Genomic DNA, 12,066 nt, shown 5'->3' on the forward strand with positions numbered 1-12,066 from the left:
CTGCTAGTATTATTTTTGTATAACTGAGGTACAGAATAAGCCAGTGTTACACTCATATGTTGTACCTTATTAGAGATATTTTCCTATTCCAGGTGTTCCACTGTTTTGTTGCCTGCAGCTGGTTAGGAACAGGCAATTTCAATATATGTATGTTAAAACATATAGATACAGGTTACCTGTAGTTTTCAGCTACTGAGTATTCCCATGCTCTGTCTAGTGAATAATGGGTAGTTTTTGCAATACAACATTATTTTTAATGAACCTAAATTTTAGCTACTCTAACTCCTAAAAACTGCAATGCAGTATTTACTGTACAACTATATCAACACAATGTATTCAATAAAATACCATTTATAGTGGCATCCCAGATTCTGTGAGCACCTCACATTGATGACTCAATGGTGTTAAATGTTAGACAGAGTTGGTGTAATGGCTGACCGTAAAACTGAAATAATCAATTTTTTTTATTTTTTTTTATTATTGTTTGAAGGTTTTGCTGTGAGTCTTCAAGTGATACTTTCCAGTCCCAAAGCAGTTTTTAAACGGCGCGGATCTCAACCAGGGATGCAAGAATCTGATTTCTTGAAACAGATTACAAAAGTGAATGAACTTGAGCCAAAGGCCAACAACTGCACAAAGGTACAAACACAAATGCAACATAATGTTTAATTTTCATACCTTGTTTACCATTTTATATAATACTACATTCAGTCATTAGAACTGTCAAAGGGAAGATACACTTGTTTAATAATGTTTGATCCTGGCAGTATGACTGCACTAGTTTCATAGCCATTTGGACCAGACACAGCCAGCCTAGGCGAAGCAACTCTTAATAATGGTATGGTATCTCAGTGACAGAGGGGGGCAAATGTAAAATCAATATGTTTCTACTCTTTAGCCAAGTCTTTTTTTTCTAGAACTGTCACAAATCCCATGTTATAAATAAGAAAACAAAATAAAATCGTAAAATAGAAAGTATAAATGGAAATTAAAACCTTTACAATTTAACAGTCATGTAGAAGCAATGGTATATGAGCTGCAGCTTTTAGGATGTGCTAAAACTGTCAAGAATAAGGAAATGCAGAATAGTGCAGCATTAATTTTGAAGAGAAAGGTTTTTTTTTTTTTTATCATGTTTCTTAAGAGGGCATCAGATTAGTAAAATAATTTGTTGCTGCATATTGTGCCATACAGGAGTAATGGGAAAAAGAACTGGTTCCAAATGCGACATTTGAACATTGAATTACCTGTGACTTACCCCTTTTTACAATAGAGTACATTTTTAAGTAATTGTTAAAATGACTTTGCAGTGGGCAGCACCAATAACAATATACAATAATGATGTTATACTATGCAAAATCTTAAAAATAAATAACAGTTGTACAATTATGTTGCAGGTCCTTGTGTGGCACACCAGAACAGAGAAGGTTAATTTGGCCAATGAGCCCAAACATCCCCAAGATACAATTAAAATTGAGGTATGATCAATGCCAATTCGTGTAAGGATGCCCAAAACTTTTGAAATGGACAGAAAACCAGCAATTGTGTTCTTAACCCTGTGATCATTGGCTGAACATTAATGAAAGCTTCAAATGTATGGAAGAACCCAATATGGAACTTTTAACTTTTTTTTCATTTACCAACGCCATGGTTTCTCGGGACGCTGTATGCATGTGCCACATCGATCCTTGCCCTCCCCCCCCCCCCCCCCCGCAAAGTTTCCTTCAGGAGAACAGTGTTATTTACTTGATGTTTTTGTTTGTTTACCTGAAGGCTCTACTTACTGAGTACAGGTTCCATAAGCTAATATTGCAGAACATTACACTCACAAAAGTACAGCATACATTGTAACTATTTTCCTTGTCAGAAATAGGTAATAAACCAGAGCCACTAAGGCTACATAAAATACAAACATTCTGTGATTTTTCTGATTTAATACAGGGGTAATCTCATTAATACTAGGCACCTTAAAATGTAAACACAACGAAGGCTATAAACTTGGATGTACATTATAGGAAGAAAAACACTTAGCCCATCAGGGATATTACAATTCCTTACTAGGATACTATGTACACAATTATATCAATAAATCCTTTTAGGATCAATTTGACTGGCCAATTAGATGTATGAAAATAGAATATCGTAGCATCCAGGCTTATATTCCTTCCTGAATTGTGGTGCTTAGCGTAGCACACCATAACAACATCACAGTTATTTGTAAATGAACAACTAAACGAGGTACACAAGAGTATGTTGTTCAATGATACATTTACACTCAGAATTAAAATAAAATCTTGCTACAATATAAATTGTAGCTAAAGGTGAGGAAGAGTAAATAATTTTTTTGACTAAGATACTTGTGACATGATATTTCAGTCCCTTATATGTAATAATAAAAGTAGTTTTGATCAATACTAATCAGATATGTAGGTCGAGCAGCTTCCTTAGATAGTAGATGTAAAATCATCAACAGAATATGTTTCCAGTGATATGTAAATGTATCCTAGAACTGCTTTTCACCACAATCAGATTCAATCAACACAAACTAAAGAGGTCTGCTGAAAAGGTTTTTTTTCATCACCATCTGGAAGAGAAAGCAGATTGATATATACATGGGTAAAACAAAGACTTGGGTGCATCAAAGCCAGGAATGTTGGATAAATGTCCATGAAGTCTCAGTAGTTACTTTCATTTCCACAGTTGTGTGCTTAGAGTCTGACCAGTGGCACTGCCAGCCCATCCTCCTCCTACAGTGTTAGCTGGTTGACCAAAAGCCATCATATTGCTTGCTCCGTTTAGATTAAGTCCACTCATTTGCTGATTCATCTGCAAAGCACATGAACAAATGTTCAGATCAAAGCACAAGCAGCAACAATGAAATCCGACACAGAAACCATTAGTGCACGTTGGTTTTCACTATATAACTTTGATAACAGTTAATGTAAATTAGGCATTTTGCAATTATCGTTTTTAATTATCTCATAATGGGTATTTCGCAGACAAAATAAAAACTGTACCCTCCACAACTGCCCCTATTTCACAGTATTACTGTTCATTGTCTTCTTATTTGCTGTTTGAGTGACAACAAAGCCTAGTAAGATTTTTAAAAAATATGTGAAAACTCAAGAGTCTACTTCCATAACATATTGTGCTATTTTGACAAGTAGAAAGTACATTTGTTTATTTGGTTCAGTTCACAAATAAATTATTGCAAACAAGAGTTTCTTTTTTTTTTTTAATTATCTATCTGCAAAGCACATCTGTCTTTATAAACACTTGGATAACCCTTAATAAATGTATCTGTAACGACAAAAGGTAATGGAATCCATCTTGCAATAGTTGACTCATTTCCTAGTGTAAGAAGTGCAAATGGAAATCATGAATTAAAGGAATACGGTCATGTGGAAGCATGCATCAGTTTATAGCTCCTCTATTAGCTAAATATGCTATTGGAAAAACTGCTCTACGTGCTATTAGCTTCAAACTCTGTATCAGCTTGTACAGTAAAAGCCACAAATAAGCTTCTAAATATTGGTACTGTGACCAAGAAAATTATCTCCACATCCGAAATACATTATACAGTCAAAGGCAAAGGGTATTGATACAATCCTGTACATTAGAAACAAAAAGAGGCAATGGGTGCTGAAACCCCAAACCCCTCCCTTTATTGTTTCAAAAAACAGGTTACTTGGAGGCAGTATTTTACACATCAAATGTAGCTCTTAAATAGTATGCACTACTTTAAATTCACCTATGTATGTGAGAATAACACAGGAGGAAAGGACTTGCACAATGTTGTTCTGCCTGTTTCTGCATAATACATCAAACTAAAGAAAAACATTAACTAGTTTAAAACCATATTTTAAAAGTTTAGAATAAATATTTGCAATGCACACAGTGTAATATAGTATTAAAAAAAATCAAAATCATGGCAATATCCCTTTAAGTTAAAACATATAAAGAATTGTGTTGGGTAGAGTTACAACATGGTCCAGCAAAGAACCCATTTTATCTCTATGAATTTGCATGGACATTGTTGGTACATTCTATTTACAGTCTTATGTAATTTACCTTTAACCACCAATGCAAAAGACATTTTTCATAGTGGACAAATATAAACTGTCTACAGGATAAATGAATCATTACTGGACATAAAAAGAAAGGTTTTACTCACACACAAGAACAGAGAATAGGAGAACTCTTAAAGGATAAGTACAAATAATGAAGATGCTTTATATACTTTTAAATATTGTGAAATGTTACCATCTTCAGCATCCTGACTGCATAACAAGTCCATTAAATTGCATGGATATATTTATTTTGGATCAGAAATGGATGTAGAAATACATTATTGTAATCAAAGGTTTTTTATTTATATAAAGAGCATAACTGTGTCTATAAACATTTGGATGAACCTTAATAAATGCATCAGTAAATAGAAGAGTATCAAAAATGTACTCCTTGCACCATTGTCCAACAAGGAAGTCATATAGATAATTCTAATCACTGTGAAATCACATGGAAAATAAAAGGACATTCTCAAACTCAACAGTAGAAAGCACTCACAGCTATAGCGTCAATCAAGTCAGTGATTTATTTCAGCATACCATCTACGCGTTTTGATCACCACAGGATCGTCATCCTGTTGCCGATTCTTTACAAGACTAATATATACAGGTCCTTTTCAAAAAATTAGCATATTGTGATAAAGTTCATTATTTTCTGTAATGTACTGATAAACATTAGACTTTCATATATTTTAGATTCATTACACACAACTGAAGTAGTTCAAGCCTTTTCTTGTTTTAATATTGATGATTGTGGCATACAGCTCATGAAAACCCAAAATTCCTATCTCAAAAAATTAGCATATCATGAAAAGGTTCTCTAAACGAGCTATTAACCTAATCATCTGAATCAACAAATTAACTCTAAAAACCTGCAAAAGATTCCTGAGGCTTTTAAAAACTCCCAGCCTGGTTCATTACTCAAAACCGCAATCATGGGTAAGACTGCCGACCTGACTGCTGTCCAGAAGGCCATCATTGACACCCTCAAGCAAGAGGGTAAGACACAGAAAGAAATTTCTGAACGAATAGGCTGTTCCCAGAGTGCTGTATCAAGGCACCTCAGTGGGAAGTCTGTGGGAAGGAAAAAGTGTGGCAGAAAATGCTGCACAACGAGAAGAGGTGACTGGGCCCTGAGGAAGATTGTGGAGAAGGACCGATTCCTGACCTTGGGGGACCTGCGGAAGCAGTGGACTGAGTCTGGAGTAGAAACATCCAGAGCCACCGTGTACAGGCGTGTGCAGGAAATGGGCTACAGGTGCCGCATTCCCCAGGTCAAGCCACTTTTGAACCAGAAACAGCGGCAGAAGCGCCTGACCTGGGCTACAGAGAAGCAGCACTGGACTGTTGCTCAGTGGTCCAAAGTATGTCATTCGGAAATCAAGGTGCCAGAGTCTGGAGGAAGACTGGGGAGAGGGAAATGCCAAAATGCCTGAAGTCCAGTGTCAAGTACCCACAGTCAGTGATGGTCTGGGGTGCCATGTCAGCTGCTGGTGTTGGTCCACTGTGTTTTATCAAGGGCAGGGTCAATGCAGCTAGCTATCAGGAGATTTTGGAGCACTTCATGCTTCCATCTGCTGAAAAGCTTTATGGAGATGAAGATTTCATTTTTCAGCACGACCTGGCACCTGCTCACAGTGCCAAAACCACTGGAAAATGGTTTACTGACCATGGTATTACTGTGCTCAATTGGCCTGCCAACTCTCCTGACCTGAACCCCATAGAGAATCTGTGGGATATTGTGAAGAGAAAGTTGAGAGACACAAGACCCAACACTCTGGATGAGCTTAAGGCCGCTATTGAAGCATCCTGGGCCTCCATAACACCTGAGCAGTGCCACAGGCTGATTGCCTCCATGCCACGCCGCATTGAAGCAGTCATTTCTGCAAAAGGATTCCCGACCAAGTATTGAGTGCATAACTGAACATAATTATTTGAAGGTTGACTTTTTTTGTATTAAAAACACTTTTTTTTTATTGGGCGGATGAAATATGCTAATTTTTTGAGATAGGAATTTTGGGTTTTCATGAGCTGTATGCCACAATCATCAATATTAAAACAAGAAAAGGCTTGAACTACTTCAGTTGTGTGTAATGAATCTAAAATATATGAAAGTCTAATGTTTATCAGTACATTACAGAAAATAATGAACTTTATCACAATATGCTAATTTTTTGAAAAGGACCTGTATATGGGGCACCTATGGGGACCTCCTTCCTACTTTGTCTCATACCGAATAGCACTTATTACCTGTGCATTTATATATATTTATTGTATTTATTTATTTATTATAACACTTGTCCTCCCTGTGTGTAATTTTGTATTTTGTAAGATTGTACAGCGCTGCATACACTTGTGGCGCTTTATAAATAAAGTTATACATACACACACATATATATATTGCAGGAGCATACAAATGTATATAAAATGATATTTATTAAGAAAAAAAAGAGCTCTCTCTCTCTATCTATCTATATATATATATATATATATATATATATAATCCCAATGATTATGCGCACTCCTGTGTCTATGGTGTCTAAGGAGACAGGAGTGCACATAATCACTGGGAATGGATACAAGCTTCAACTATGTGCAGCACCCTTTTATGAACTGTGAAAGTAAACTTCGTATGGGAGAGCGGACCTAGCTGTGTAATTATATATAATTATATATACACAATGCATTGTTACCTTCTGTCACTCTTAAGGCTTATGGCACATTACCATGTTAAAATCTCATTTAGAGCCTCAAAATAAGAAAAAACTCACTGAGTGTGACCTTTGCAATAAGTTTTTAAAAATAAGTTTAAGACTCTGTGCTGCAAAATGGCATTAGGGCTGTATTTGTGAGTGGTGGGCAAGGTGGAGCAACTAGACACCCCTCTCCCATTACCTTACTTGTTTGTGCCAATCTGAATTCTTTATCCCGCACAAGGTACAGAGCGCATCCAGACTCTGAAAGCAAAGTGCCTTTTAAAGGGGAACTACAGTATAGCAAAAATTAAAAAGTAATATAAGCTTTCTGTCATGGAAATGAGAATCTTTTAAAGTATAATTCATATTCATCCTAACTGTGTCCTTCTCAAAAATCTGTTTCTTTACATGCAGGTTTGTTTTGTTGGTGGTTGTTATTTTAAAACACAGATAGCTCTACATTGCCTAGGCAAAGGGAACACACACAAATGTATATGACTTAACTGTCTGCCCATTCTCTGACTCCATGCTCATATTAAAATGTTATTTTGATAGTTCCCCTTTAAATAAGCACGAAGGGTCATGCTTTTTGCACAGAACATAACATTTATTATACAAAAAATAATGACTATTTAAGGATTGTGCAGTATGCAGTATGTTTCTACAAACTAATGAAAATAGGTTAAACATTAAAAGTAAAATAGAAAGCAAATAAGAGAGGATCATATTAATTTCTGTACATTCAAATACATTGAGCGAATGGTTTCTGTTTTCCAGGGCTACCTTTGCAGCAAGGTAATAGTCCAATGAAAGTGTAATTGCTGACTCTAAAGCATTGTGCAAGGACAAATTGGTTATTAAAGTGCTTGTAAAGGTGTTATTCAATACATACAGATACATTCAGGGAAAGGGCATGTACCAGAAAAGAGAAGGATAAGGGACAATAATACTGCATTCAACAAGGACAGAAATGTTTGCTTTAATAGGACTGTGTGTGTGTGTGTGTGTGTATGTATCTATATATATATCTATATATATATATATATATCTATATATCTATATATATATATCTATATATATATATATCTATATATATATCTATATATATATATCTATATATATATATATATATTATATATATATATATATTATACAAACCAGATTCCAAAAAAGTTGGGACACTAAACAAATTGTGAATAAAAACTGAACGCAATGATGTGGAGGTGCCAACTTCTAATATTTTATTCAGAATAGAACAAATTCAAAGAAAGGCTGAGAAAGGCTGCTTGTGTGGCCGAAACGTCAGTCCTTGATCCAAATAAAAATTTTTTGTGTTTTTTGCATCTAAGACCTGTGCGGCATATTCTTTCTAATTTTATATATATATTATATATATATATACAGTGGAGGAAATAATTATTTGACCCCTCACTGATTTTGTAAGTTTGTCCAATGACAAAGAAATGAAAAGTCTCAGAACAGTATCATTTCAATGGTAGGTTTATTTTAACAGTGGCAGATAGCACATCAAAAGGAAAATCGAAAAAATAACTTTAAATAAAAGATAGCAACTGATTTGCATTTCATTGAGTGAAATAAGTTTTTGAACCCTCTAACAAAAAAAGACTTAATACTTAGTGGAAAAACCCTTGTTTGCAAGCACAGAGGTCAAACGTTTCTTGTAATTGATGACCAAGTTTGCGCACATTTTAGGAGGAATGTTGGTCCACTCCTCTTTGCAGATCATCTCTAAATCCCTAAGGTTTCGAGGCTGTCTCTGTGCAACTCTGAGCTTGAGCTCCCTCCATAGGTTTTCTATTGGATTAAGGTCCGGAGACTGACTAGGCCACTCCATGACCTTAATGTGCTTCTTCCTGAGCCACTCCTTTGTTGCCTTTGCTGTATGTTTTGGGTCATTGTCGTGCTGGAACACCCATCCACGACCCATTTTCAGTTTCCTGGCAGAGGGAAGGAGCTTGTCGTTCAGGATTTCACGATACATGGCTCCGTCCATTTTCCCGTTAATGCGAATAAGTTGTCCTGTGCCCTTAGCAGAAAAACACCCCCAAAGCAAAATGTTTCCACCCCCATGCTTGACGGTGGGGACGGTGTTTTGGGGGTCATAGGCAGCATTTTTCTTCCTCCAAACACAGCGAGTTAATGCCAAAGAGCTCTATTTTGGTCTCATCAGACCACAGCACCTTCTCCCAGTCACTCACAGAATCATTCAGGTGTTCATTGGCAAACTTCAGACGGGCCTGCACATGTGCCTTCTTGAGCAGGGGGACCTTGCGAGCCCTGCAGGATTTTAATCCATTGCGGTGTAATGTGTTTCCAATGGTTTTCTTGGTGACTGTGGTCCCTGCTAATTTGAGGTCATTAACTAACTCCTCCCGTGTAGTTCTAGGATGCTTTTTCACCTTTCTCAGAATCATTGACACCCCACGAGGTGAGATCTTGCGTGGAGCCCCAGAGCGAGGTCGATTGATGGTCATTTTGTGCTCCTTCCATTTTCAAACAATCGCACCAACAGTTGTCACCTTCTCTCCCAGCTTCTTGCTAATGGTTTTGTAGCCCATTCCAGCCTTGTGCAGGTCTACAATTTTGTCTCTGACATCCTTGGATAGCTCTTTGGTCTTTCCCATGTTGGAGAGTTTGGAGTCTGCTTGATTGATTGATTCTGTGGACAGGTGTCTTTTATACAGGTGACTAGTTAAGACAAGTGTCCTTAATGAGGTTGACTAATTGAGTAGAAGTGTCTAACCACTCTGTGGGAGCCAGAACTCTTAATGGTTGGTAGGGGTTCAAAAACTTATTTCACTCAATGAAATGCAAATAAGTTGCTATCTTTTATTTAAAGTTATTTTTTCGATTTTCCTTTTGATGTGCTATCTGCCACTGTTAAAATAAACCTACCATTGAAATGATACTGTTCTGAGACTTTTCATTTCTTTGTCATTGGACAAACTTACAAAATCAGTGAGGGGTCAAATAATTATTTCCTCCACTGTATATATATATATATATATATACAGGAGGGAAGAAAACCAAAAAAACTAAAATAATGTGGTTGCATAAGTGTGCACACCCTTAAACTAATACTTTGTTGAAGCACCTTTTGATTTTATTACAGCACTCAGGCTTTTTGGGTATGAGTCTATCAGCATAGAAACAGCATAAAATCTGCGTAATTTTTTTTATGCTTTTTTTTTTTTTAGCTGGAACTTACGTTAATTAACAGTGTAAAATCTGGTGTTCAGACTGTGAATTTCACCATTTATTAACATAGCTTTTTACACTTTTTTTTTTTGGCGAATTTCATTTTCCCTCCCCCTAAAAGATTTCAGTTTGTTTTTCAATTGAGTGGTACAGTTTATAGGTCACATTAAAGGTGGAAAAAGTTCTGAAATGATTTATCTTTGTCTCATTTTTGTACAGCACAGGAACCTGCAATTTTACCAGGGGTGTGTAGACTTTAATATATATATATATATATATATATATATATATATATATATATATATATATATATATATATATATATATATACAGTGGCTTGCAAAAGTATTCGGCCCCCTTGAACTTTTCCACATTTTGGCACATTACAGCCACATACATGAATCAATTTTATTGGAATTCCACGTGAAAGACCAATACAAAGTGGTGTACACGTGAGAAGTGGAACGAAAATCATACATGATTCCAAACATTTTTTACAAATAAATAACTGCAAAGTGGGGTGTGCGTTATTATTCAGCCCCCTTTGGTCTGAGTGCAGTCAGTTGCCCATAGACATTGCCTGATGAGTGCTTATGACTAAATAGAGTGCACCTGTGTGTAATCTAATGTCAGTACAAATACAGCTGCTCTGTGACGGCCTCAGAGGTTGTCTAAGAGAATATTGGGAGCAACAACACCATGAAGTCCAAAGAACACACCAGACAGGTCAGGGATAAAGTTATTGAGAAATTTAAAGCCAGCTTAGGCTACAAAAAGATTTCCAAAGCCTTGAACATCCCACGGAGCACTGTTCAAGCGATCATTCAGAAATGGAAGGAGTATGGCACAACTGTAAACTTACCAAGACAAGGCCGTCCACCTAAACTCACAGGCCGAACAAGGAGAGCGCTGATCAGAAATGCAGCCAAGAGGCCCATGGTGACTCTGTACGAGCTGCAGAGATCTACAGCTCAGGTGGGGGAATCTGTCCATAGGACAACTATTAGTCGTGCACTGCACAAAGTTGGCCTTTATGGAAGAGTGGCAAGAAGAAAGCCATTGTTAACAGAAAACCATAAGAAGTCCCGTTTGCAGTTTGCCACAAGCCATGTGGGGGACACAGCAAACATGTGGAAGAAGGTGCTCTGGTCAGATGAGACCAAAATGGAACTTTTTGGCCAAAATGCAAAACGCTATGTGTGGCGGAAAACTAACACTGCACATCACTCTGAACACACCATCCCCACTGTCAAATATGGTAGTGGCAGCATCATGCTCTGGGGGTGCTTCTCTTCAGCAGGGACAGGGAAGCTGGTCAGAGTTGATGGGAAGATGGATGGAGCCAAATACAGGGCAATCTTGGAAGAAAACCTCTTGGAGTCTGCAAAAGACTTGAGACTGGGGCGGAGGTTCACCTTCCAGCAGGACAACGACCCTAAACATAAAGCCAGGACAACAATGGAATGGTTTAAAACAAAACATATCCATGTGTTAGAATGGCCCAGTCAAAGTCCAGATCTAAATCCAATCGAGAATCTGTGGCAAGATCTGAAAACTGCTGTTCACAAACGCTGTCCATCTAATCTGACTGAGCTGGAGCTGTTTTGCAAAGAAGAATGGGCAAGGATTTCAGTCTGTAGATGTTCAAAGCTGGTAGAGACATACCCTAAAAGCCTGGCAGCTGTAATTGCAGCAAAAGGTGGTTCTACAAAGTATTGACTCAGGGGGCTGAATAATTACGCACGCCCCACTTTGCAGTTATTTATTTGTAAAAAATGTTTGGAATCATGTATGATTTTCATTCCACTTCTCACGTGTACACCACTTTGTATTGGTCTTTCACGTGGAATTCCAATAAAATTGATTCATGTTTGTGGCTGTAATGTGACAAAATGTGGAAAAGTTCAAGGGGCCGAATACTTTTGCAAGCCACTGTATATACAAACAGAGAGAGAGAGAGAAACACAGAAAGAGTACTGCACAAGTCGGGACTTATTATACGGAAAAAAGTTTTATTATAAAAATCCAATGTTTCCAGCACAAACAGTGCTCTTCCTCAGGTTTGTCCATATTTAGTTTATTTT

The 12,066-nt window shown here is 37.0% G+C and overlaps 2 protein-coding genes across 3 annotated transcripts in view; one reads left to right on the top strand and one right to left on the bottom strand.

Moving 5' to 3' along the window:
* Positions 1–3,218, top strand: part of b3gat2 (beta-1,3-glucuronyltransferase 2) — a 70,660-nt gene extending 67,442 nt beyond the window's left edge. Inside the window, 2 exon segments of the mRNA NM_001030353.2 lie at positions 491–639; positions 1,398–3,218. Of these exon segments, the coding sequence (NP_001025524.1) occupies positions 491–639; positions 1,398–1,484 (236 nt within the window). The 3' untranslated portion in view covers positions 1,485–3,218.
* The window catches only part of smap1 (small ArfGAP 1), a 101,835-nt gene continuing 90,884 nt past the window's right edge, over positions 1,116–12,066 (bottom strand). The window contains 1 exon segment of one of the 2 annotated variants that reach the window (NM_001126910.1): positions 1,116–2,826. In NM_001126910.1, coding sequence (NP_001120382.1) covers positions 2,689–2,826 — 138 coding nt within the window. In that variant the 3' untranslated portion in view covers positions 1,116–2,688. 2 annotated transcript variants of the gene reach the window in all.

The sequence above is a fragment of the Xenopus tropicalis genome, chromosome 5 (genome assembly GCF_000004195.4).
Source record: "Xenopus tropicalis strain Nigerian chromosome 5, UCB_Xtro_10.0, whole genome shotgun sequence".
Taxonomy (NCBI): domain Eukaryota; kingdom Metazoa; phylum Chordata; class Amphibia; order Anura; family Pipidae; genus Xenopus; species Xenopus tropicalis.